This window comes from Mustela nivalis (assembly GCF_964662115.1).
Source record: "Mustela nivalis genome assembly, chromosome: 14".
NCBI lineage: Eukaryota > Metazoa > Chordata > Mammalia > Carnivora > Mustelidae > Mustela > Mustela nivalis.
The window spans coordinates 46009518-46037206 of NC_139033.1; the positions used below are offsets into that span (position 1 = coordinate 46009518).

General features: G+C 53.3%; 1 protein-coding gene across 2 annotated transcripts in view; it reads left to right on the forward strand.

The window, feature by feature from the left end:
- The window catches only part of ST8SIA5 (ST8 alpha-N-acetyl-neuraminide alpha-2,8-sialyltransferase 5), a 50876-nt gene extending 31004 nt beyond the window's left edge, over nucleotides 1–19872 (forward strand). For both annotated transcript variants that reach the window (XM_082699297.1, XM_082699298.1), the window contains 6 exons: nucleotides 981–1073; nucleotides 9638–9724; nucleotides 13324–13468; nucleotides 17042–17154; nucleotides 17942–18034; nucleotides 19171–19872. In XM_082699297.1, coding sequence (XP_082555423.1) covers nucleotides 981–1073; nucleotides 9638–9724; nucleotides 13324–13468; nucleotides 17042–17154; nucleotides 17942–18034; nucleotides 19171–19639 — 1000 coding nt within the window. In that variant the 3' untranslated portion in view covers nucleotides 19640–19872. The remainder of the gene's footprint in view (nucleotides 1–980; nucleotides 1074–9637; nucleotides 9725–13323; nucleotides 13469–17041; nucleotides 17155–17941; nucleotides 18035–19170) is intronic.
- The last annotated feature ends 7817 nt before the right edge of the window (nucleotides 19873–27689 follow it).

Genomic DNA, 27689 nt, shown 5'->3' on the forward strand with positions numbered 1-27689 from the left:
GGAAGGCCACAGGGCCTTTTCAGGGGACACCAGCTGTCCTTACAGGTGAGTGGACAAGAGCAGCCTCGAGTCAACGTGCAGGCTCATGTCCCAGCTTTGCCACCTACCATCTACGTGGCTTTGGGCAACTGCAGAGCTCATTCCAGATGCATATGCCGACTGCTTTCCTCATAGGCTAGTTCGAAAGACAACAAGTGGGTGCACCCACGTCAAGCACTTGGTCCTAGGTTAGGGCTCAGCAAGCACTGGCTAGAATCGGCTTCTGTGTGGAGTTGCAGGAGGGACCCTGATATAGCTCTGGCAGGCCTGGAGACAGCTGGTGTTGGGAAGGGCATGGGCTTCCCTGTGGTGGGACCCAGCCCAAGCCTGGCCCCGTCCTCCTGTTTTGTGGGACCTGAGCTCCATCTCCTTAGCCTCCACTTTCTCGGCTGTCAAATGGGGAGAAAGAAACGTCAGCCTCACCTAGTCACAGCGTGAGCTCGAGAGCCGGGTGAGCTACTGACAAGCGGAAAAAGCAGCAGATTTTCACTGTGTTTGTGTCCTGGGGGGAGGAGAAAGGGGCAGGAAAGGGCAGGACTCAAGTTGAAAGTCTGGGTCTCACCACCCCGACTCCCAGTGCCGCCTCCATCAGGCACCGATCACCGAAGCTAATGAGACCAGGCCCTGGGCATCCTCCCACTTCCCTTCCTTTTTGCAGCCAAACCTTCTTCTGAATGTCCTGATTTGCTGAGATGAGTTCATGCCTTGTAAAGGGTTACACTCCTGCAGCAGTGGGGTGCTGGGAGTAACCATCCACCCCGAGATCAAGCCAGAGGGTCCCACAAGCCCTGGGGACCCCCTATGAGGTCATCTGCTGGGGTGGGTCTGGTGTGCTCTATTAATTTGACCAGGATCGACTTGTCCCCATCAAGAGCCCCTTAGTCCCCCCAAAGTCTGCCTGGCTTCTTCATATAGTAACTTCTGTCCCTGTTGGTTCCTAGGTACTTTGAGTTTTATGAGGGCCCGTTTGAATATAACTCCACAAGATGCCTGGAGCTGAGGCACGAAATCTTGGAAGTGAAGGTGCTGTCCATGTGAGTGTGGCCGGGACGGTGGGGGGAACGGGACATGTGGGATGGGGCAGTACCGGGGGAGGGGGCGTGGGATGGGGCAGGCGCCCCATAGAGCGAGAATGAGATCTCCTTCCCCCGGGGCCTCTGGCACTTGGAGAGCAGGGATAATTGTGCATTTTATGAAAAAAGGCCAAGTTGACAAGGTCACCTCTGGTGACTCAGGGGATTCAGTCCCAGTCTCAATTACCAGGCTCTGTGAGGTCGTCCCTGGGCTCCTGCTGCATGGAAGCCAAAGAGAGCACAGGAGCATCTCACCCAAAATTCAGCGCTCTGAGCGGAGGGTTAAGCGGCGCCCTTTTGCTATAATCTTTCAACCTTTTATAGTCATTAAATTAAGTATTTTTAAAATTATTTCAATGATACAGCATTCAAATGGTACAAAAAGGCAAGGAATAAAAACCCCCGTCTCACAGCCCCTCGGTTCCCCGCAGAAGCAGCACGCGTGTCCTTGTGCACTCCCCCTGGGAATCTGCTTCAACCAGCACCTGTGCACAAACACGCTTTATTAGGATTTTGCTCACAAATCACAAAAAAACTGTAATTTCTGCTCCTCACCCAACAGCACAACACCCATGGGTTTTTTACAACCTATAGGAGAAAAAGCACATTAGATGCAATACATTTCAGTGACTGTGGGTTTCCACCACCCTCCTCTCCCACGTGGGACTGCCACAAATTCACCACCCACTGAGAGGAATGTGCCGCGCTCGTCGTGATACTTGGTTTGAAGTAAAATTCGTGTGTATTTGAAAACATTTCTACCTGGATATGGAAAAGGACTATAGTTAATCTAGACTCCGGTGGTGTTGGGGGCTCTCGTGGGCCCGTGAGCCATCCCTGGGACCATGGTCCATGGCCGACGGGTAGGAGACACCGGACCTTCTGCCATCTGACACAGTTTCTGTGTAGTGTGGGTCACAGACGGAGCATGCGCCTGGGGAGTTGTCAGACCTGGGATCTTAGCAGCTCTGCATCTTTATACAAATTACTTAATCTCTCTGAGCCTTTCCTTACCTATAGAAATTAGGACACTGTTACCCAACTTTTAAAGGTCACCGCAGAGACGAGAAGAAGTAGCGTATGTGAGGGCAGATGGCCCCTCGGTCCACGTCCATAGTAGCACACGTAATAGGTGTTGCCTAAATGTTCATATGCCTCCCTCCCTTTTCTTCTGCTTCTGGAACCACTGCCAGCAGCAGCAGCTTTTCGGGGCTGTCTTTCAGAATCTGTACGTTTAATAGCTGCAGGAAAGCTCCCAGGATGTGTCCCCCTGGGCTTAGCTGCGTTATGGCCCCGGTACCAACTGAAGGTCTCTGTACCCTCTCCAGAGGTAAACGTGGGAGGCAGGTCCCCCTCCCATCAGCCCCAGCCAGCCTGGTCCCCGCCCTCATGGAGCTCCCAGCCCAGCAGGGAAGCAGACATTAATACTTGTTTACCCTAGGGAGACAAGGGGATGGCAGGGAACTGGACTTGGACTGGGGCGAGGAGGGGGTTGTCAGACAAAGCTCCTCTGAGGAAGGGATGCTGGCACTACCGTTGGAAGGGTGATAAGAGGTAAGTAGGCCAGGCAGGTTCCAGACTGAGGGAACAGTCTGTGCAAAGGCCCTGTGCCAGGAGAAAGCCCGCTGTGTCCCCGGCTCTGAAGGGTCAGGGCAGCTTGAATACCAGCGTGAGAGGGGAGATGGGGCAGCCCTGTTGCTGGAGGGCCAGACCAGGGCCTGACCTGATGAGGCTTTGCAGTGTGGACCAGGATTCAGATTCTGTCCTTATCCGAGGGCCGCAGGAACCCATGGAAGGCTTTAAGCAGGTGGCAGTGGGGTGTGTGTGATGTGATCAGTGAGGAGTTGCCATTTAGTGGCAAACCAAGCGTGGCTGTTCATGCTTCAGGCATGAGTCAAATTCATCAGCTCCTCAGCAGAGACCCTTTGTCTTTTCCCGGAATTCAGAGACCTCAGGCCCTCAAAGAACTTTAGATCCCACAGCTGCAGAGGTGGGAAGCCTGAGATCAAGGTGCTGGCAGGGCTGGCTGCTGAAGCCTCTGCTTGGCTTGCCGATGGCCGCATTCTCCCTCGGCCTTCGCGTGGACTGCCCTCTGTACCTGCCTGCGTCCTCATTTCCTTCTAATGAGGACATCGGTCAGACCGGATGTGGGCCCACCCTCATGGCCTCGTTTCAACGTAACCTCCTCCTTTAAGACCTTGTCTCCAAAGAGTCACATTCTGAGATCTCAGAGGTCAGGATCGCAAATAAGAGTTTTGAAGGAGAGATGATTTGGACCCTGAGAGTCCCTATCCCAGCTTCCACCGTGCCCTGCATCACAACGTTATGGGGTGGGGTGCGGTGAGGAATCTTCCCACAGTCGGTGTCCACCTTTGTCCCTCATCAGGGATGCATGTCTGGTGCTAGCCTTGAACTCTTCTCTCTGCCTTGGGCCACCCGCTCTGGTTTCCTGAGCTGAGCTCCGTCCCAGCTGGTGACCCCTGGGCCCTGCACCACTCTGTCTCCTTCACATCCCTGTAGTCCCCAGACCCTGGGAGCCTGGGCCCGGTGGCCCTGGGGCTCTGAGAGGAAAGGCGGAGGCTGTTTGTGGGGCACGGGCATGAGGCTGTGCCTCCTTTCCTGGGTCAGCAAGCTGAGGTTCAGTGGGACCTCCAAGGCTGACATCAGAGAGCCCGGAGACCAGCCTCGGACTCGAATGGTCCTAGCATCATCCGGGTACCTGCGGGCCTCACTGGCCCGCGGCCATGCATGCTGCTCCCAGTGGAGACTCTGAGTCATTGGAGGAAGGTTAAGTCACCATATGGGCATGGAGGGGGCTGCACGGCTGGGCTGGGAGGCCCTTAAGGCGTAAGAATGACAGCTGGCATTCGGAGGCAACAGGGAGGGGTGGCATTCATCTGGGAATAATTCTGGCCCAAAATTGCTCCAAACGCTGGTTGAAACCAGTCAGCTGGCAAATTCCCACATGGAGAAGGCCTCAGTCCCGACGATGACAGAAGCAGGAGGAGTCACTCTGTGGTGATGTATTATGATGTGTCTTGTCACTAATACTTGTACAAATTATTTGTTTGAATGTAGTCATTCTAGAACCTCTTGGTTTTTGAGCCTGTTCCCACCCAGTGGGGCTGGTGCTTGGGGCATCACCCCAGGCCCTCTCCTGCTGCCCCTTCCCTATCTTTCTGCGGTGGGGGGGCCAGTGCTGCACCCAGGAACAGAGTCTGGGAGCCAGGGCCACCCAGGCTGGGGGCCCCTTCGTGCCCATGCATCTCGGAGTCCCCGAGTGTGCACGGGCTCAGGATGTGGCCGTGACACGAATGGGTGGGCGGGGCATGGACACGAGAGCTGGGTGGAGACAGAGGAGGCCAGTGGAGGAAAGGGGAAGAAAGAAGAAGAGAGACGGTCAGGATCTCCTCCTATCCTCACCATCTCTTGCACATGGTGGGAAAAATCAAGTAGGATAGAGAGGCTGGTGATAATAAGAAGCCACAGGCCCCTGCCCCATGCCTTCGCCCCCCACCCCCTCAGTCCTGATCCTTTCGACTCTGGCTGTTCCTTCTGGTCATTACCGCCACAGCTCTCAGTAACACACCCCTGCTGGTGGTTTCTTGACTTACCGCGATGTGCACTGACGTCGGGCCTCGTTGGGTGAGGGTTCAGCCCCCTTACGATACCCCCCACCCCTACTGGGTTGGGGAGAATTGCTATTTTTAGTTCTTCCGTCTCTAGATTGCCTGAGTAACTTGTTTCTGGTTCTGCCAAATACTGGCAGTATTTCTTGAGCCTGTACTTTGTAAGATGGGGTTTTTAAAATGATCCCTATGTTTTGGTTCCAGTCATCAGTGCATTTACCTTTAAAAGGTCAAGGCTGATAACGTTTACATTCTCTTGGTATCCATAATGAGCCTATTTTGGGGTTTGCGCTATAGGTTGACTCCAAGTTTTGAAGAACAGGAAATAGTTATTTTATGTCCTTTCTTGGGCATCCTCCCCCTCCCCCTTTTTTACTGGAGCATCAACTCATCATTTCCCCCTTGAACTCTTTGTCTCTGTTATGCCCTGTCTGGGGTTTCTGCCAGCCTCTCCTCCAATCAGACCTTCCCCTCAGGGTTTCTCTTTATCCTTGTGCTCCAGCGTGGACAGGCTGCTCTCTTGGTGGGCCACATGCTGTTGTCCGGGGAAATTCCCTTCCCTGCCTCTTAGCTGGGATTCACTCTTGTGGAAAACCCATAGCTTCTTCTTGATTCTAACCATCTTCCAGTCTTTTCCAAATGATGAGTAGGAGGTCAGGTTTTGAGTTCTGTGTCTAAATGAGTTAATTCTTCCCATATACCTGATTATTGGTTTGGTGGGGTTGGAATTTGGGGAGAAAACCATCCCCCCCACCGCCCCGAACGCTAAAGACTTCCCCCATCCCCTTCTAGCAACCAGAGTGATGAGAGCATGATGCTTCTTTTTCCTTTAGAGGTGTCCTGTTTTCTTCTCTCTGCAGTGTTTCCAGATCCTGCAGTTCTGACATGTCTGGAGGGTGGGTTTCAGGACAGACACCTGTCGGACCGCTCCATCCGGGATTCATGTCCAGACTCTTGAATGTTCTGGATTTTTAAAAATATTCCCTTCTCTCCATTCCTCTCTACTTCCTCTTTCCAGTCCTTCTAAGAGTCGCACCCCCGACTTTCTGGATTGCTCGTGTAGCATTCCCTGTCCGATGTCCTCTTTTCTGTCTCTGCCCATTGTTTCCACTTCCCGAGAAAAGTCCTTGACTTCATTTTCCAGCTCTTTGAGCGAACTTACCCCTACCCCAGAGCTCTTTCTGTGTCCTCAGAGCTATCTATTCCTATCTTTAAGGGTGTCATGTCTTCTAGGCTCTCTAGAGACACTAAGTAGACTCTTTTAAAGTTGTATTTTGTTCCTCCACTATTTTTCTCTTTGGATATTTTAACTGATGGTTTCTCTTCATCTGGTTCCTTCCGGTTGACCAGGTGACCCTTGCTCATCGGATTCATATTTGCATTTAGAACAACAAAAAGCTGAAGAGCAGGCCTTCCTCAAGAGTCCTTGTTGGAGACACTACTCTTTTTGCTGTTATGATGTCCAGATCTTTTCATTGAAAATGATCATTTGTTTTTGTTTTTATTTGTTGGTAGGAACTGACAGTCTGATTCAGCCCCTCCCCTCCCTCTGCTGGACACTGACTATTTGGCTGTTGTGGTTTGAAGGTTCTGGATACAGACTTACAACTGATGCTTATTTTCAGCACCATGCCCCATCCGCACCCTCCACCCTCTTTAAAAGTGTTCCCTGGGGTTGAACACTGTTTCTGGGCCATGTCACCCGTCCATATGTCCCCCCTCCTCCTTGCACACACTTGTCAAGTTCTCTCTTCCTCTGGACTTCCCTGTCCCCATCAATCTATTCTAGGTCTATATAACATTTTTGTTCCTCTTCTGGATTTTCAGTGGTGTGTGCAGAGAAAGGAGATCAGAGCCTGAGATCAACCCTTCATTCTTAAAGGAAAGGCAATCTCCACATTTGCAAAGCTATTATCTCATTTGATCTTTCTGAGAACCCTGGAGATTAACAGGACAGAGGTTGTTATATTGGTTGTACAGATAAAGCACCCAAGTCTCAGAGACATTCAATGACTTGTCAAAGGCCACCCTGCAAGTCGGGGATGGAGCCAGGATTCAAGGTTGGGCGTTCAGGCCCCAGCTTTGGTCCAGTGTGTGACAGGTATTGGAGGCACTGAGAATGGGACTCAGATGCTGGTAAGACTTGGACCTGGGACCCCAGCCCACAGTCCTGTGAGGACTGTTTCCACGTGGTGTCTGAGGCATTGGCCATGTCGGGTGCTGCTCTAGGGACCTGGGGGTTGTGGAAAGCAGGGGAGGGAAGCCGTGGGGGAGGCAGGGGTGGGCTGTGTAATGCCTCTCCTCCGATGTCACATTAGCCTGAGAGGGGCAGGCTGCAGTGAGAGGTTTGTGGAAGCCAGAAAGAAGGCATCAGCCTGGAAAGAAGAGGGGTTCCTTCCAGCTCCTTAAAGTGGCCAACTAAGATCCTGCCCCAGTGTGTTTGTACTCACTTTTCTCTTTGCCTGGACTGCTCCTTCCCCAGGTGTTTGCATGGCTCCCTCCTAATCGTTTCAGTTCTTTGTGCCAAGGTCTCTTCAGGGAAGCCCCCCCTGACCAGCACTTCTGAAACAGTCACTTTTTGCTTCATTTACCTTGCTTCATTTTTCTTCAGAGCCCTTGCCTCTCCCAGACATGGCATTATTATCTGTTTTCTTTCTCTCAGTTGGGGTAAGAACCCTTGAGCTGAGATCTGCCCCTTGAGCCCATTCTTAAGCGTATAATCCAGTATTGTTAAATGTTGCACGAAGTTGTACAGCAGATTTCTAGTCCATGTTCACCTCATCAACCTGAAGCTCTAGACCCGTGGGGCGGCAGGCAGCTCACCCTTTCTCCTTCCCAAAGCCTCCAGCAACCACCATTCTACTTCCTGTTTCTCAGAGATTGACTGCGTAGATGCCCCATGGGCAGACTCACGCCATATACATCGTTCCGTGACTGCCTATGGCACGCGGCACGAGGTCCGCTGCCTTCGTCCAGCTTGTCACCTGTGGCAGATTTCCTGCCTGTGAAAGGCTGAAGAATACTCCGTTGTGTGTCCATAACACGTTCTTTTTACACATCGGGGGACATTGAGCTGGTTTCCATTCCCTGCTTACTACCAAGTAGTCCCACTGTGAATAGGGAGCGTCCTGAGCTCTTTCCCATCCTGACAGCAAGTTCTATGAATATAGACACAGACGTGGAACGGATGGGTCATATGGTAGCTCTATTTTTAATTTTTGGAGGAACCTCCATGCTGCCTCCCGTGCTGGCTGTACCGGTATGCGTTCCCACCAGCACTGTCCCAGGCTTCCCTTTTCTCCACGTCCCCGCCAGCGCTGGCGATCATTTTTTGTTTTCTCGCTGTTAGCCATCCTAACAGGTGTGAGGGGAGGGCTCGTTGTGCTTTCGATTAGCCTTTCCCTGATGGTGAGTGATATTGAACGCCTTCTCATGTGCCTGTTGGTTGTCTGGATGTCTTCTTTGGAAAAATGTCTGTTGAAGTCTTCTGCCCATCTTAAAATCGGTTTATTTGGTTTTTGTTATTGAATTGTAAGAGCCCCTTATCTATTTTGAGGTTTAACCCCATATCAGATACATGGTCTGCAAATACTTTCTGCCGTTCTTTAAGTTGACTTTTCACTCTGCTGTGGTCCTTTGCTGTAGTCTGACACAGTCCTGCTTTTGTCTTTTGTGCTCTTGTTGTCCTATGCATGCATACCTGTTTTCCATTTGCCTCCTTTCTAGTATTTAAAGTCCATGGGAACAGCGAACGGTTTTGTTCCCTGCTCTAGCCCCAGTTCCTGCCATATAGAGGAGTTCAACCAGTAATTACAGACTCTATTTGAACTCAGACTTATGGTTTCATTCACTAATTTATTGATAGGCTCAGTGCCTATGTCCCACACATCCGCCATGTGCCTTACTGCTGGATTTATGGGGGTGAACTCGGGCACCACCCCCTGCCCCTGCAGTATTTACTTTCTTGTGGGAAGGATCAGGAGTGGGTAGGAACGGGTTCTGGGTTTTACAAAAGGGGAAATCCAGGGGATGGTGAGTGAGCGTCATCAAGATGGTGCTGTTTGACCATAAAAATAGTTTACTTGTCTCGGGGAATTTCTGTGCACACTTCCCAAGCCTAGCCCTTTATTGCATCACTTTATTTAATAATCTTAACAAATCTGGGACTGTGAATGATAATCTATTATTATGTTCACTATAAAGATGAAGCTCTGAGAGGCCAATTATCTGTCTGAGGTCCCATAGTTAGGAGGTATCTGAACTTGGTCTGGGATCCAGCTCCTCTTCTGGCTCCAAAATCCATGCACTTGGCCACTCTCCTATATGACTCTTCCTGCAGTCATTCTTCTCCACACCAGTCATGTGTGCGTTGCATCTGTGGGGGAGGTTTGCTCTGTTGGGGAGCAATGTTTCCCCTCCAGCTAAACACAGGGGACCCAGCTCTGCAGAATGAGCCTGGTTTTTACTTCACACCGAAGTGAGTATTTGCCCTATGTTGTGAACCAAAGACCTCTTCGGGCAGCCAATGAAAGCTTGAGATTCTCCCCCAATATAGCACATGGGCAGACAGACTGGGGATTTTGTCTGTAATTCAGAGCATTCCTGAGTTTCCCTAAGATTGGTGGCTCCGGGGACGAAGTTGGTGTTGAGGCTGCCGGCTCGGTGTTGGCTGGTTTGCAGGTGGCAGGCGGGCTTGCGGGAGAGCAGTTGGCTCTGTCTAGGAATGAGCAGGACCCCAGATGCCGGGGCACCCAGCATACCCCAAATAAGAAAACAGAGCTCAAGTAAAGGTCCACACCAGGATTCGGCACCTGGGGAGCAGGAAGGGAGGCTTGGGAATGCTGACACTGTCCAGCCTGGCCCTTATTGGTGCTCTTCTGTCCTCCACTCCCCAAGGGTGAAGCAGTCGGAGCTGTTCGACAGATGGAAGAGCCTGCAGATGTGCAGATGGGCGATGAATATCTCGGAAGCCAACCAGTTCAAGTATCTGTGATTTGTCTGCCCTTCCCAGCCCTTCCGCGGGTGCCGTTCTCCTTCTGCAGCCCCGTCCCGCAGGGCCCCACCCCGGGCTCATCTTCCCCAGAGCTGGCCCCGGCTGGGCTTTGGGATCTGGGCCATGGGGAGGTTCTGATTCCGTGCCCAGGCTGAGGTGGGCACCTTGCTGGGTGCTGTCCCCCACATGACGGCCCTTGGGCCCCACAGCAGCCTCGGAGCTATTGTCTCCTGACAGCCCATCACAGAACCATGCTGGGCTCCTCGGCCCAAGGCCTGCTGCAGATTCATCTCTTTTCTAACCCAAAGCAATAGATTATCAGCTCCCAGAGAGGCGAGAGCCCTAGCTTAAGGTTCTCCTCTCTGGGGGAGCTAAGCAGCTGGCTGATGTCCACAAATTCCTTTAGATCGTAGGGTTCTCTCCTTCGCTGAACTTCTGGGAGCTCACGGTATTGTTTCAGTGCAAGACAGAGCTCACGGAATGGAATTGGGGGGAGCTGAGGAACGTGGGCAGGAACCAGTTGCGGGCAAGTCAGGCGGCAGTTCCCACGTACCCAGGAGCCATGGGCTCGCGGCCCACCTACCCGGGAGGCTTCGAGAAGCAAATGACACTCAGCATTTTGTCTTTAACTTAAAAGTCATTTGTTCCAGTTTGCCCCCATTCCAGGCCCTGTCTAGAGACCGAGTTGTAGCTTTAAGTGGCACGTTTTTAGAAATGTGGATGTTTAACGTGGTAATCCCTCAAGAGCAGATGCCGGCAGCCTCGCCCCCCAGAGGTCTCAGTGAGACAGTGGGTTCCTGTCCGAGGCCGTGTAGGTGTTTTTGCTGACCCCTTCCCTCCCCCAATGCTCCCCATCATAAAAGTCAAACATGAACTTCAGCCCAGTGCTGGGAGGAGGGAATGGGTCCAAGACCTGTGCGGCAGGTGCCCCCCCCCCAAAAAAATCTGCCACTTGCGTGCCACGGTGGGCACTGCACTGACCAGGCAGCTCATCAACACCCTGTCTAGCGGAGGTCAGGGAGATGTGAAAGGGTGTCTTCTTGGCTGAGAGCTGAGCGCAGCACGGAAGACCCCTTGGTGGGATCCTCATGTCTAAGGAAATAATGAAACAACAGGAAGATGATTGACAGGAGAAAAACAAGGATCCCTTCAGCAGGGATCAGTCAGTGGGATCCCGGGGAGAGGCTCCAGGGGAGCCCACACCTTTCTGGGGCATGGGGAAGTAGTTTCAGGTGTGGGGAAGGGAGAGACCATCTAGGCCTTGCTAGGCTCTAAATGGAAAAACTTCAAGGCCGGTGGGTTGCCTCCCTTTGCTCTTATCACAGGCTCATTGAACCATGATGCGATTCTTCACTTAGACTTGTAAGAGCCTAGCACAGTGAAATGCGCAGCTTGGGAGGAGTGTGCTAGAAGATGGACATGAGCTTTCCAGTTGTAGGAGAGGGGTCCTGTAACTTACTGCCTACAAATAGAAACATTGGCCTTCCGGTTTATATATCAGTCACTTGTGAGCTTGGTTAATGGGAGACAGTCCCCCCTCTTCCCCCTCAATGAAGTACTCTCCAGCAGCCTGACAAGACTGAGTTTCTGGACCAGCAAAACTAAATACTGACCTATGGCCTCCACCTGGCCAGTCATCTGGCCTCCAGTCTGGGAGGCCTTAGTCACATTCTGAAACTCAACACTGTACAGTAAAGTCCTCTCTCTGTGACCAGCAGCCTGCTGAGCTCCCCAGTGAAATCCTTGCAAGAGAGAAAGTCATAAAAAATAATTTTATAACCTTCCTGGCTTTGGCAACCTACAGTCACAGAATTACAGAGGGTCAGAGGTGGAAGGGCCAAGGCTGAATTCTTTTTTTTTTTTTTTTAAGATTTTATTTATTATTTGACAGAGAAAGACACAGAGAGAGAGAGGGAACACAAGCAGGAGGAGTGGGAGAGGGAGAAGCAGGTTCCCCACTGAGCAGGGAACCCAATGCAGGGCTCGATCCCAGGACCCTGGGATCATGAGCTGAACCAAAGACAGACGCTTAACGACTAAGTCACCCAGGTGCCCCACAAGGCTGTATTCTATAGACAAAGAGGCTGAGGTCCGGTCTGGGGAAGACCCCTGCCTCGGGCCCCACTCGGGCAGAACAGAAACTAGAACAGAAGCCTCTTGACAGCGGCGTGGCAACCCCATGTTTCCATCCCAGACCTTGAGGGGAAGCTTCCAGAAAGTTCTTCCTCAAACATTGTTGGTGGTCATCATCCCAGCTCCTTGGGGAAGGTGTCCCATCCCTCCTGGGACCACCTAGGTGCTGCATGGGACCGTACCTAGAGCTAGTGCTGGGGGAGGAGGCCAGCGTGGACACGGCACCTCACTGTTGCTTCCAGAGGAAATGGAGCCTTGTGGGTTCAGAGCCCCATGTGAAAGAGCAGCAGCTGGCCTGCTCCGTTAGGTCTAGCCCTTGGGCAGCCGGTGGGAAGAGCTTTGGGCCCCTAGGGCAGGGGGAGGGATAGCCCAGGGCTGGACCCCTCACCAGACCTTGGAGAGGGAGTGACCAGGGGAAGCACTGGCTGCGACCCGCGGGATGACAGATGACTCCACCCTCTCCCGCCAGGCCGGCCCCGTCGGCCTCAGCAGCCACCTTCTCCCTAGGAGCCTTTATCTTTTTACTTTTTAGTTTTGTGATGCCTGCTTGCATCATTTGAGCTTTATGCCTTCTGTAGCTTGTTTGTTTTTTTTTGTGAGTGAAAGCCAGGGGCTCTTATTTATTATTTATTTATTTATCTAATTTTTTATTCATTCATTCATTTATTTATTTATTTATATTATTTACTTATTTACTATTTATTTTTAGAAACAGTGAACTCCTGAGAACCTGTTTTGGAAGTCAGTCAGACTCCTCTCTCCACAGGCACCAGCCCACCAGCCCTCTGTCTGACCCCCCACCCTTCCTAAGACACTTTCTAAATGATTGAAATTGATCATTTTTTTCTTGGGTTTCTGCCCCCATGAGATGGGGTAAATGCCTTGTTTACAGTCTGATCGGGGCCAGGGGCCCGAGGATGAGCTCGGTACCCCCAGACTTCCATCGAGGCTGGAGAAACAGCATTTCCAGCGAGTAGCAGAATGCCCAGTGGACCTTGACGAGCGCCTGAGTGAGGCGTGACTCAGCCCAGGGCTGGCCAGCAGCTGGCTGTCCACACTCATGTGACTAACACCAGGCAGGGTCCACTGGCAGGGTCCCTGCCATCAAGGGGCTTTGGTTCGGGTGGAGAGAGAGACTGTAGGTGGTGAAGTGGGTGGTATCTGGTCTGTGCTCCAGGTCTTCGGAGGCCGGTAAGGTCGGTGGGGTGGGCAGCCGGGAGCTCTCAGGGAGCAAGGCCAGCGTGAGGAGAGGAGGAAAGGCCCAGGCATTGGGAGGCGTGTCGAAGGCAGGGGAACAGCGTGAGCAGAGGTGTGGGGAGGGGGGTGAGTGTGGGAAGGTGTGGGTGGGGGCTTCCTGGCCATCTTGAGGGGCCTCAGTTCCATGACCCCCCGTTTTCCAGAGGCTTGGCTCTGCCCCGTGTCACCTGTCTCTCCCGCTCTGTCTCCTGCCTGGCAGGTCCACTCTGTCCAGGTGCTGCAATGCTCCCTCCTTCCTCTTCACCACCCAGAAGAACACTCCCCTGGGGACAAAGCTCAAGTACGAAGTGGACACCAGTGGAATCTACCACATCAACCAGGAGATCTTCCGCATGTTTCCCAAGGTGCCGCTTTGGGCAGGGCCGCCTGGGCGGGGCAAAGGGGCAACCCCACGCGGCCCTAAGTGGCTCTGCCCACAGGGTATGGCATCCACCTGCTGGGCCCTCTGCACCCACTGTCCTGGCTCTGGTGGGCTCTTGGTAGACCATCCGAGCACGGTGAATGCCAACTGGCTACTCTTTGAGTGACTCAGGCAGGAGAGTGCTTGTCAAATTTTGGTTATTGCCTTGCTTGCCGAGGACAGCCTGAAGTTATCTGGGAGGGTGATTAAGCATTTGTCCCCCCATGAGAGGCAGGAGCAGGAGCAAAAACGTTCATGCAAAGGTTGTGTGCCCAAGAAATCACAGACCAGTAGAAAGCAAAGCAAGAAAGACTGATCTCATGTTGGCTGACCTTGGGCACTTATGGTATCTTCCAAGGTCTCAGTCTCCCTGTCCCTGGGCTAGGAACAGGTGTGACAGAAAAATCTCACTTAAACAAGGTAGATGTTAATTGTTCTCCTTTCCATAAAAGAAATCTGGATGTAGGCTGTTCTTCAAAGCTAGGACAGTGACTCCCTGGTCAGCGGGGGGCCCCAGGGTAAGTGATCCCCCTGCATGAATGGAATGTGTCACTGAAGGCTCGACATATGCACTCTGTTGGGGCCTGACCGCGGCCTCAGACTCTCCGAGCAGGGGCCCTGTAACCTGCATTTTCAGTTCATGCTGATGGTTACCCTCTAAAGAGGAGGAAGATTTTGCTGGATGTCTATATAAGCACCTCCTGGAGAGCGCTGGGTCCAGAGCAGGACTTAATGGGTCCAGAGTGTAGACATGCTGAATGGGGGCATATTCAGGTCTTTCCAGATGGAATCTGAGGGTCTGGGCTGCCCTGCTTCCACAGAAGGGCTCATAAAACCACAGCCAGGGCTCCCTGCGTTCTGGTGCTTGCACAGAGGGCACAGATAACATTGGGCCTTGTGGGGGCAGCGGTGGTGGAGGAGGTGGAGGAGGGGACATGTCACACAGACTCTCCCCCATCACAGCGCTGGAGGACGATGGATACAAGCCACCTTTACGAGGTGGGTCTTGCGAGGCCCGGGACAGGAAGCGGGGGACAGCAGGTGGATTTGTTTCTCCTGCGGGCGGTTATGACATACGGGTCCGTGGAGGGCCATGGGTTTAGACTGCCGAGTCCCGGGGAATTAGAGCAGGGCTGCCAAACGCTCTCTGGAAGGGGCCAGAGAGTAAACATTGTAAGCTTTGCCGGCCATATGTTCTCTGTCACCGCTGTTCTCCTTTATGGCAGCAGCACGAAGCCCCCACAGACCTTTGTAAGCCAACGAGCATGGCTGGGTTTCAGGAACACTCTAGCTCCTATTAGGCACTGAAATGGGAACTTCATCTAATTTTTACACGTCCCAGATCTTCTTGTTTTGATCCCCGCCCCCCCCCCAACCACTTACAAAGATAAAATCCACGCTTAGCTTGCGGGGTATACAGAAACAGGCAGGTCTGACGTGGCCCACCGGCCATAATGAACCCCTCTCCCTCCCAGATTCAGAGCCTGTGATATAGCAGTATTGCCTCAGGGTTAAGTCTTTCTTCAGGTTTGTATAAAATACAGCTTCTCGGGCTCCGGCCCCCGCCCTGGGGATTCTGATTCCATGGTTCTGGGATGGAGCCCAGGAATTTCTATTTTCAGAAAGTACTCCAGGTTGTTTTTGATGTACAGAAGTTTGGGAAGCACTGACATAGAACATAAAGGTCTCTATCTCTCCAAAGATAACTTTGGTTTTTTCCCTTTCCCTGGTAGAAGTCAGACAAGTGCAGTTTCCCCCACTGGCTCTGAGATACCCTTGTTCCCCCTCTTGGCTTCTGGGCCCGTCTCTCCAGGGAAAATGGGCCTGGCAGGAAAGCTTCCCACAGACGGATGCAGCCTCTCCTGCAGACCTAGACTCCTTCCTGGTCCACTGTGGTGTGATTTTCTATGACCCCACCTGACATTGGGCCCCACTGGAAGTCCAAGGTGCCGCTAGGCTACTGTTGTTCAGGGCTGGCCAGCTGCGAGTGTGCTAGTGGGGGAGCTGCCCTGCAGGCTCCTGGGCAGGGGGGAGCTTTGGGGCTTCGTGACAGGGATAGGAGCCTGGCCCCATGCAGAGGGACCTCTGGGTCAAGCACCGCACTGGGCAGGCTTTTCATTTACACCACTGGTTTTTAACCGTGGGGGACCCTTGGCAGTATTTGGAGACCGTTTGTTTGTCAAGATGGGGAGTTACCCTTGACCTCTAAGGGGGAGAGGCCAGGGATGCTGCTAAACATTCTGCAGCTCCAGGTCAGTCCCTCACAACGAGGAATGATCTGGTTCCAAATGTCAACAAGCACCAAGTTGAGACACTCTGCTCTACACCATCGCATTGAAAAGTGTGACACTTGCATGTTATTATCCGAATTTTCAGATGGAAAATCTGAGTTCCTGAGAACTCAGAACACTTGTCCATAGCTCCTTCATCTCATGCTGGGGCAAAATCAGAGCTGGCCTTGGGGCTTTTGCCTCAGGTACCCAATCCTGGCTGGCCCTAGACTTTTCTGGTTTGACCCAAGCAAATTCCTGTATTGCATGCAAAGCTCCCCGGTCGTGGGCAAGCTGGGGTGGTTGGTCACCCTACCCTTGACTCTGGCTCTGTGCTTCTGTCTGTGCCATGCGTGTGGCTGCTGGGCTCCATCTGCCTCTGGTTGCCCAGGAGGGGTTTATGACCTAGAGCAGGGACGTGACAGAACCAGGACACTTTACCGTCAGGCCAGCCAACGTTTGCTTTTTCCTGCCAACTTGTCTGTGGTCCCCTGGAGGGCGTGTCCCTGGAACCGTTGTGGGCAGCCAGAGCCCAGACCAAAGTAACCCCAGCAGTCAGGGCATGACAAGGTCAAATTGCTGTGAGATCATTACTCCCAGGGCTCCTGAGAGTGCCACTGTCACTCAGGGTGAGACCCAGGCTCTCCCGCCCTCAGAGCCCTTTTTCTGCCGAGCTTTGAGGTGTTCTAGGCCCTTACTGCTTCCCGGTGGCGGCCTGGCTTCCTCAGCCCTCGATCTCTAGTCCCTGCTGCTGCATCGGTCCCAGTCTCTTTGTGTCCCAGGCTTGCGTCCTCCCTGTATACCTGGCCCTGAGCTGAAAGGGGGGAGGGTCGGGTTTAGGCCCCTGTCCCTGTCTCTGCTGCTGTCATCCCCCAGCAACATCTGCATAAACCAATAAAATATGCATCTGGGAAGTCCTACAGAAGATGAACTTCCAAGCATCGGGAAAACCAAAAGCAAGCAGGACTGGCCATCACCTGTACTTTCTTTCGGGAAACCTGAGGCATCCCAGGGCTGGTTGAAAAGGCAGTGGAGACCTGGCTTCTCCTCCAGCTTATTTGTAATTGCCAGGGGGCCTGGGAACAAGTGTCCTGACCTCTCTTCTCATCTGCAAAGTGCGATAATCACTTTCCCCCCATAGTCGCTGCCAGGCTGGCTGGGCACGCGGCCATGGGTACAGGGGTGAGGGCAGTGGGAGAAGGCAGGCAGGGTGTCGCCTCTGACAGCTGTGCATCTGTCTCCCCCAGGACATGCCCTACTACCGGTCTCAGTTTAAGAAGTGTGCAGTGGTGGGCAATGGGGGGATCCTGAAGAACAGCCGCTGTGGGAGGGAGATCAACAGTGCCGACTTTGTCTTCCGGTAAGAGAATCCCCCTGGCTCTGCACCTGCTACCGGCTTGGTGCTCCCACTCTCTGCTCTTTCCTCTGTTGGCGCCCAGCCCCATGCCCTCATGTTGTCCTTCAGCTGATCGGCCCCCGCTCCCCACTCCTGCACACCATTACAGTCTACCTTCTCCAGTCCTGTCGCTCAGGGCCAATGGCTGAAACTCAGGGCCTCAGTCTCCATATCTGCAGAATGGGAGGCGCCTGAAGAGCCTGGCAGGTGTGAGGACACTGAACACTCCCGGGGGCCAGGCAGATCTGCTGGAGAGGCCATCTGGGCGGCTACCTCCCTGGCTGAATTCTATCTTCCAAAAGCAGTGCTTGGAACCCGTGCAGCCTTGTGGCTGACACCACTGTTGGCTTTGCCCTGGCTTTAAGCTGGAGACTGGTCCTTGTATTTTCTCCTTCCTTAGCTAGCGTCCTCTCATCTCTGTGGTGATCCTCACTTTAGGATCAAGAAGATGGGTTGAAAATAAAGCTTAAAGCAAAGGGACTGGGATTGAGGCTCTAGTGGGGTCTCACGGGTCAGGGATCTATAATTACGGTGCCGTTCAGAGTGGGAGGGGGAAGGAGTTAAACTTTCCTCTCTATGCACAGGCTACCAAGATTCCAGCCTGCTGGCTGCCTGGGCACTGCTCTGCCCAGGCACTGCTCTGCCCGTGGGAGCACCATCTTGCCTTCCCCACACCCTCGCTCTGCCCGTACTCCAGCTCCCTCTGGAAGGAGTGAGCGAGCACAGCCAGGCTGCCTTGTGTCTTCTGCAGGTGCAACCTACCCCCCATCTCGGAGAAGTACACCATGGATGTGGGCGTGAAGACGGACGTGGTCACTGTGAACCCCAGCATCATCACAGAGAGGTCAGTGAGCCTCCTCCAGACTCCTGCTGCCCAGTAGAGTAGCCGTGAGCCATGACACCTGGACATGTGACATCCAGATGGACAGGTGCTGTCTGTAGCAGGAGACACACACCTGATTCTAAAGGCTTACCATGCCTTACTGGGCTACAGTTCCTCAATTGTTTATATTGATTTCATGTTGAAATAGTAGTATTTTGGGTCTATCGAGTTAAAGAAAACACTGCAAGCATTCAATAGGATAGGACCAAAATTAATTCACCCATGTCTTTCTGCTTAGTTAAATGTGATCCGTAGAACATTGAAAATTCCATATGTGACCTGTATTATATTTCCCCCTAGACAGCACTGGTCCAGACAGGCTTCACCTGGAAAGGCCGTAAAGCTTTCCAGTGTGTGATGGGGGCAGGAAGCTTCCTAAGCTGGTGTGTCCAGGCAGCTCTGGGAAGAAGCCTCAGGCGAAGATCTCAGCCCCCACCGAGTGCCCCTCCTGGGCTCTGTCTGTGTGGGAGGCCTGGGGGAAGGGGGTTAAGGGGTTAAAACTCCAGCAGGGACACAGTCCCACCTTCCAGGTCGGGCTAGGAGCAAGAAGGGGGACAGCCAGAGACCAGAGGATGGGGAGCTGGTAAATCGTCCGATGCCCAAGGTCACTGACAGAGTCAGCAACGTGAGGGAGCCCTGGAGAGGAGGGACATGAGCCCCGGGAGGACACTTTAAGGTGAAGCAGGAGGTGAGGGAGGGGCTTTGGGGGAGGAGGGAAAGAGGTGGCAGGCAGACCTTTTCCCTATACTTCATTGGGGACCTTGGGAAAGAAAGTACAGACGAATGGCCCGAGGAGCCTCCACTTCCTTACTCCTTCCCCACCGAGGCCACCCTGGGACGCCGTCGTCCCTGGGGGTGAAGCACAGCTGTCCCCACACTGCTGTCCCTCTGGGTCCACTTACACAAAATAGCCGCCCCCGAGAAAGGCAGGGCATTCATCTTCGGCGGTGAAGGAAATGATGGGGAATAGCAGGGTGCACTTGAGTCCCCCACGGCCTCCAAAGAGGTCCCGGGGTGCCGGGTGGGGGCAGCAGGGGCTCCGGGGGGCACAGGCCTGGGGAGTGGGCTGCCGACCCTCTTGCTCTGGCCCCGCCCAGGTTCCACAAGCTGGAGAAGTGGAGGCGGCCCTTCTACCGGGTGCTGCAGGTGTACGAGAACGCGTCGGTGCTGCTGCCTGCCTTCTACAACACGCGCAACACTGACGTGTCCATCCGCGTCAAGTACGTGCTGGATGACTTCGAGTCGCCGCAGGCCGTGTACTACTTCCATCCGCAGTACCTGGTCAACGTGTCGCGCTATTGGCTCAGCCTGGGGGTGCGCGCCAAGCGCATCAGCACCGGCCTCATCCTGGCCACGGCCGCCCTCGAGCTCTGCGAGGAGGTGCACCTGTTCGGCTTCTGGGCCTTCCCCATGAACCCCTCGGGCCTCTACATCACCCACCACTACTATGACAACGTCAAGCCCCGCCCCGGCTTCCACGCCATGCCCTCCGAGATCTTCAACTTCCTGCACCTGCACAGCCGAGGCATCTTGCGCGTGCACACAGGCACCTGCTCCTGCTGCTGAGGGCAGCGTGGGTTGGCCGGCCGGCCACCCGGCGAGCAGAAGCACGCACCTCCTTTCCCTTCTGCGCCGGGTGCTACTGGGGGCGCCTGGCAGTCAGGCGGTCACTACCTCTGGCGTTTGACTTCCTGCATGGGTGGTGTGGACCCGGAGGCAGGGCTGGGGGTTCCCCCCATGGAGCAGAGCTGGCTGCGTGCTAAGCTCCTTGGCCTCTGCGGGGGGAAGGGGGGGACCATGTCCCTACCCTGCCCACGGGGAGCATGCTGCCGAGCCACACCCTGAGATGGGGGGCCTGGGGGATTGCAAGTGAATAAAGCACATTTGCACTCAATTTTAGCATTCGGAAGAGCACACACTGCAGTGGCCTTGTCGCAGCTAAAGGAAGGCCCCCCAGGACTGAAACGAGGGAGACTGGACACGGGAGCACCGTCAAGATTTAACTCACTTTTGGCTTCCAGGGTTTTATCCTACGGCTTCAGCCGTGAACTGCTATCTAGAATCTCAGAGCTTACAGATCAATCCAGCAGCCAGACCTTCCCGTGAAGATAGAGTGGCACAGGGAGGTCCAGCATCTTAACCACAGTCACTCCAACGGATTGGAGTCCCTCAAGCAACACCGTGAGATCTAATGCAAGCCCCATGTCTTAGCATCTCCGCTGCGACACCATGAGCTGGGAGCCGCGCTCTTTCACACAGGTCCTCAGGCGCACACACAGTCCCGGCCCCTCCCGGTCCCATCCTGTGTGCGACCTTCCCATGAAAAGGACCAGCCGTTTGCACAAAGGTCTTCAAACCAATGGTATTGACTCAACCCGTGCTTCTCAGTCTGCTTCCTCTCCTGTCTCCTTATTTTCAGCTCCGTTTTAACCAGGAGTTATTTATAAGATCCCTTCCTCTTTCTGCTCCGGAATCCTGCTACGTTGTGTTCCTGGCCGGGAACTGTCGGCTCCGGGCTGGAAAGCACAGAGATGAAACCGAGGAGCTTTGCAGATGGAAGTACGTCACGGCCTCTGACACCAGCATCACTGAGGGGCCCACGGGGAAGGCAGGACTTCCACATCACGCAGCTTGGCCTTCGCACACATGGACCCACAGAGCCTGTGCTTTGGAAGGTCAACTGGGCCTGGGCCGAAAGGGGTTAACATGGCATTTCACTTGTGAAGTTCATTCCCTTTGCTTTCCCCATGGTGTTTCCACCATCAGTGTGGTCCCACCTAAGAGACAGCCCTGGTGACTTGCTTTAGGACCTAGCTTCACGGACTTGTGCCGTGTTAGTTCTGGAGGGACTTCAGGCCCCTTCCTCCCACTCTCCCTCCCTCCTTTTTCCAGAAGCCTATTTTGCTTGGGTCTGGGGGTGGGCTTGGGAAGACAGGGTGACGAATAAAGGCAGAGTCGCTTTCTTCTAGGGATGGCGGGCAGACCGTACACAGACCCCAGCCCAGCCTACTAGGTGCCCTGAGGAGGGTGGGGAGCTGCGGGGTCTCAGCAGGGAGGGGGACCTGCCATCCGATGACTGTCTTTTATAGGCAAAGCAGCAGGTCCTGCCAGGGAGAGACAGGGGCACACGTGGGCTCAGCTCCAGGCTCCCGGTCCAGGGCTCCGTCCTTGACAAAACCACTTCTGTTTCATGTGGGTGGGTGGCTATGGAGTGCACACTCCGTGCACAGCACTGTTCTAGATGGGACCTTCCACCTTTGTTCTGAGCCCTGGTCCTGACTTGGGCAGTCCTCATGCCGTTCGTCTGTAGAGCAGGGAAGGAGCAAGCAGGACAACGTAGACCCTAGTGAACCATAAGCTCGGAAAAACCATGCGAGGGCAGTGGGTGACTAGGCTTTCTTGGGCTCTGCCTGTTCCTCCCAAGGAAGGTACTTCTGGGGGAGGTTCCGGGTGGCTGAGCTTTCCAGCCTCCCATTTATGGTTAATGGAGCCCAGCTCTTGAGACGGTGGCATGTCAGGACTGTGAGGCTCCTAAAGACCGTTTTGTCCCATTTAACGAAACAGGTCTAGAATGGGAACGTGGCCTGGGTCAAATTGTGTCTGGGGCTCTACGGATTGCTTGCTCTGGACAGAGCCTCCTGGCTAACACTTCTGTTCCAGGGAGGGCCGTGTTGGGGGCAGGAGCTGTGGCAAATCAGGCATCAGGGTTCCCACTGCCTGAGGGTGCCACGGGTTGGCGTCTGTCCCAGCAGGGCCCTCGTGGGAGCTGGGGATGAAACGCCATGATCTACCCCACAGGGGAATCATGGTCTCATTTCTGTATGTGGGTCCTAGGGCAAGTCTCTTTCCTCCCCACAGATCTCTTTCCTCATCTCTGCAACTAGAGCCTTGGGAAAGATTGCTAGGGTCTTTACAACCTCTCATGGTTTTTTTTTTTTTTTTTTTTTTTTTTGAGCTATTCCTGATATAGGGCTCTGAGCCCCAAGTAGTATTTATTATTATAATAGCTAACATGTAGTGTGCTCCCATTCTGTGTCAGACCCAGCACGGACCTTCTTTGCAATTATCTCCTGTGGTCACAAGACCCCTTTAGGTAAGAAGGCTCCCATGGGACCAGTGAGGAGCGCCTGTGCCCCGACCTGTCTTAGCCGCTTCTTGGCCAGTGTCGCAAGGGCTGGAATAAGAGGGATCCTGGTGGAGGTGCCACTGCAGGGCAGTACGGGGCCCTGCTCTGGGGACAAATGCTCTGGGAAGGTGTCATGGGTCCAGGAGGTCGTCTCTGCTTGGAGATGTCCCCCACCACCATGCACCTTGGCAGCACTCAGCCGCCCATGGTCCAATGGGTGCCATCTGGGTACTGGAGGGAGGTGAGGTCATCTCGGCATCTTATAGGTGAGGAGAGCTGCCCAGAAAGAGTACCCGGTAAGTGACAGCATGTTGAGTGACTTGCCCAGGGCCCCATGGCCAGCCAGTGCCTCAGGTGGGACTCACCCAGTGTCCCGACTTCCAGGCCATGCTGATTCTCCTGCAGTCCATGTTTGTGGGGAAAACATTGTTTCCAAAGGCTCACTGTTTCCTGGGCATTGACTCAGGACGTCCCCACCGTGTTCCTTGCAGCCCCGACACCATCTGCAGTGCAGACTACCAGTTAAATTCTTATTTAAGGGAAATCGATTCCCCACAAATAAAACAACCGTCATGTCTTCTTTGTGCTCAACCCACTGCTCCGGGGTTGAGAGGCAGCAAAAACAAGTAAATGACTCAGTGCTTAGCCAAGCAGAAGGGAAAGTGGCTCAAGGTCAGAGGCAGCCTTTGAGGCTTCACAGTGCTGCCGAGGCAACTTTGCCCGCTAATCACCTGCTGCTGCAGAGAGCAGAGAGCCTGCGGCTTCTCCCCTCTGCCCAGTGGGGTAGGGGCCTGGGGACGCACCGCCTGCCAGGTGAGGGAGAGCACAGGGCTGGTTTCAGCCAGGCCTTCAAGGAGGAATTACAGAGCACTCACTTTGTGCCAGGACATTGCCTCGGTGCCGGGGACCAGCGATCCCGCCCTAGCCCCTGCCCTCCCGGGGCCCAAGAGCCCACCTGCTTCTCAGGAGCTGTGCTGGGAGCTGGCAAGTCTGGGCTCGGGGACAGTTATCAGGGGGAGAGGACAGGGCATGCCAGAGTTATTGCCAAAGCAGCAGCTGCTTCTCAGGCCTCATCCCTGACATTAACAAGGCAGGTGACAGGGATGGCCTCGCTGTCCTTTCAAGTCCTCTCCTCCTGCGTTTCCTAACCAGCCACCGTCCCCTGACGTTCCTCCTGTCTCTGAATGCTCCTTCTTGGGACCCTTTGTCGATTCGCCTTCTGTGAGGCTTCCTCAGGGCTCTCTTCTCTTCGCAGGAGCGCTCCTGCAGAAATCTCATCTCTTCACGGCCTGTCTGTACGACTCCTGGGTCTCAGCCCCCTCCCTGGCAGACGGGCTTTCCCTCCGAGCCTCGAGCCTCGGAAGCACATTCACCATGGCCTCTGAGCCTGCACTTGTATCTCCAAACTCATCATGTCCTCAAGGGGGCATTGTTGAAAGGACAACCTGGCTCCAAGTTTGCCTCTTACCATGTACCAGCTGGGTGACCTCGAGGGGGCTGCCGAAGTCCCTGGGGGCTCTGATTCCTTCTCTGAGGGGCAAGGCCAGGAGACCAGCCTCTCCGGCTGTGCTGAGGGACAAGGGGAGTATGGTCGGGCGATGCCTAGCACAGAGCCCGGCATAGACTAGACACTCAGTGAGTGCAGCTTCTGCTTCTCCCTACCCTCCCCCAGTCCTCCCCCCGGTGAACGGCTCTCCTGCACTCACCCCACAAACCTGAGCCACCCTAGGCTCTTCCTTCTCTTTCACCTTCCACGTCAGCTCGACTGCTGGGGAGCCGCACCCCACCATGTCTGCCATTGAAGGGCTGCCACCAGGGGAGGGGGTCTGGCTGGAAATTCAGACGAGGGTCTTAGATGAGAAAAGAGTGAAAGTCAAAATCTGACACACAACCCAACTTCTGCACTTCCTATAAATATGAATATAAAATATAAGCTGCTCCTACACTAGCCATCAAAAAAATAATTGGGAATCTGAAACATTTATGAAATCTGTTTTGGCCTTGACACTATCAGATTTCTTTTTCTTTCTATTTTTGATTGGGATAAAATACATAAGACATTGAATTTACCATTTTAGCCATTTTTAAGTGTACAGTCCAGTGGTGGTAAGGACGTCCACATCGTTGTGCGACCAGTCTCCAGAATACTTTTCATGTCACAGAAAAGACTCCGCACCCAACAAAAGACGACTCTCATTTCTCCTGCCCCAGCCCCTTGGCAACCACAGCTCTGCTTTCAATCTCTGTGAATTTGTCTATTGTAGGTACTTCGTATTAGTGGAATCATATGGTATCTGTCTTTTTGTGACTGGTTTATTTCATAGGGAATCATTTAGGTAGGCACAAGCTGTTCTCAAATGACATTAACTGTTTTTAGTGTCCCTGTAATAGAATTCTGATCTTCCTTTTTGTCTGGAGCAGCTGTCCTGGGCCCTTGGTCTGTCTGTCCCTGCTTATGATGATCTTGGTGCCTTTGCGGAGGCTCAGAGCAGACCTGGTCTGCTTTGCTGGTGTTCTCTGCTGTCCTGGCCAGACAGTGTCCTCAGAGGCAGCAGTTCTGCCCACCTTTTTAAAGTCTTTAGATATTTTCCCCTGTGTAGTGTCTTCTGTGAACAACCCCCACCCCACCTTTTTTTTTTTTTTTTCTTTTCATTTCAAAAAAACCACGGAGAGGGAGAGCAAGAGAGAAATATACACTTTAGTCAGTGATTTAGCTCTTGGCACAAAAGCCAGAAATCAGTGACTGTCTTTCTTTCCATTCGGGGGATGGTTCCCTTGGCAACTAAGTAACTCATTTCCTTCAACAAAATGACTTGCTCAGCTTTGGGGTAAAAGTTTTATTTCCTCCGGAATTGTGGTTCTCAGCCTTATGTGCATATACAATCACCTGGGGATCTTTATAAAATAGCCCCCTGACCTCCCATGGACTTCACCCTCCCAGAGAGTCTGATTCTGTTGGCTTAGGGATAGGGCTTCCTATCTTTATTTATTTTTTTCAGATTTTGTTTTTATTTGAGAGAGAGAGAGTGAGAGAGAGCAGAACTGGGGGAAGGGTCCAAGGAAGAAGCAATCTCCGGAATGAGCAAGGAGCCCGATGCAGGACTCGGTCCCAGGACCCTGGGATCACTACCTGAGCTGAAGGTAGACGCTTAACTGACTCAGCCACTCAGGTCCTCTCTATCTTTATTTTTAAAAATCTTCTTGACTCTTCTGCGCAGCAGTGAAGATTCATTGCCCTGAGGCAGAGGGGCTGCAGGTTGATAGCCCTTTGGGTCACCCGAGGAGCTTTGAGAAATACATCTGCCACCCGCTGCCTGCCCCCAGAGGCTCTGATCCAGTTGGTCTGAGGTATGACCGAGGTCTTAGGGGTTTTCAAACTCTCCAGATGATTCTGATACGTAGCCAGGGTTGAGAACCGCTATTCTAGAGCAGCTGTTCTTGAACTTGAACCCGAGTCAGAGTCCGAATCACTTGGAGAGCTCAGGGGCGGGTGCGGGGCGGGCTCCTGGGTCCCACCCTGGGGTCTCTGATACCGTGAGCTGGGGGTGGGGCCTTTCTGAGCCAGCTCCCAAGGGATGGTGATGCTGGTCCCTGGCCACTGCTTTAGACCTAACTGGCTTGACCCTGTTCTCCTACATTTTTTCCTCATTGGGGGTTGGGAAAAGCTGATTCAAGCCAGTGGCTTCGTAAAGGTATCAAATAGCTTTTCTTTTTCCGAACATTTTAAACACTAAAATAAACATGAAGAAATATTTTTAAAGTGAAGTTACATAGATTTCTTCTCCCAGGTTAGGAGGCTCAGAGTGTGCCGAATTGAGAATTTATTTGTGCCTGGAATTAGGATGCATTTGTGATCAGAACTAAGGGTTTGATGTCTCTGGAACTGGGGACAACCAAAACTGTGACCAGTTTTATGACCGGCGCTGGAAGCTGGGGAGGATCTGTGCACCACCCTGCCCTCTCAGCACAGTTCCTGGGCCCCTGGGGCGCAGTGATCTGTCCCCGCCCCCACCGCACCCATGGAAAACAAGCAGGAAGGCAGTGATGAGGAGACGTCCCATAGAAATGTCTGTGTGACCCAGGGACTAGGGGTCCCTCCCCATTGCGTTAGGCTCTTCCTTCTCCATCTGCCTTTGGAAAAGGCTCCAGTAGAAACCAGCTACCTAGTATCTGCATCCTGCCTCTGTCTCCTCCCTCCCATGAGAGGCAAGTCCCCTGCCCCTTCCCTCTTCAGATGCCCACAAAGGTGTGGTCCCAGTGAGAACGTTCTCTGCACGGCAGCTCAGGATCCCGCACTCAACTGCAATGTTTACAAGACACCCTGAACACCTTGAAGACTTGTTAAGGGAGAATATGGCTACCATCTTGCCGAAATGAGGTCAAAGCACACCTCACTTCCCAGTACCCAAGCAAGCTCACTCACCCCTTAGGTCGCTAGGGACTCAGAGGAAGGAAAATTAATTTTGAGCCCCTGAAATAGATGCTATAAAAGCTCTGTAGTAAAGACCAAATGCTTTGCTAACAGCAGATCCCTTGTGGCGTCCACCTTAATTTTAAATTCAATTCTAGGGAACCTGATTCTGGTTTCTCATAATAAAGTGAACGAAGAGAATGACAACAGGTGCTAGACCCAGCAAGAAGTGGCAGCTAAAAGCCCAACAGTAACGCATTAAAAAGACCAAATCTTTACATCTCCACAAACAGCAGTGATCGGAGGCCATTTAGTGGAGGGGCAGATACATTGCCACAACCCCGAGGGCAACAAAGCATTTTCGATCTGCTCACCCTGTGATGTCTGCAACCACACAGAGTGCAGGAAAAAACAGCATTCACTGTACTGTGTTTCAGAAGGCGGAGAAGCCGCTCACCCATTTTGGAATTAGTTCCACCCCCAAAACTTAAAACACTGTTGTAGAAATCTTGGTGCTTCAAGGGTTAGCCCTCGGTCATCTTAAGTTCAGGTAGGTGCAATAGTTCATTTTCTGACAACAGAGGATACATGAGATGGGCAAAGTCACTCCTTTGTTTTTAAGTACTGTTCACACCCAACGTGGGGCTTGAACTCACAACCCCGAGATTGAGAGTCACGTGCTACACGGACTGAGCCAGCCAGGTGCCCCAAAGTCACTTCTTTGGACTCACGTGTTCCCTCTGACATTTGCTTCCCCTTCCCCTAAGAACAAAAAGACGAGAAGAGGGGGGGGACGCACCCCTCGCAGCTCCCCTCCCCCTCCAAGGGAACTGCAGCGGCGTGGCGGCTGAGGGGCTGCGGGGGAGCAGGGAATTCTCCTGCATCTGTGCTTCCACCTGTGGTGACTTCCACCAGGTCCCAGGTCATGCTGGGACCTGGGCAGGCTCTGCAGGGACCCAGCCTGGATTTATCTGTGAATTTAAGAATATGAATGACCCCTGCCTCCAAGAACCGCATCCCGGCCCACACAGGTTTCTACTTTCCCAACACCTTCATCACCCATTTCTCACCAGGATTGG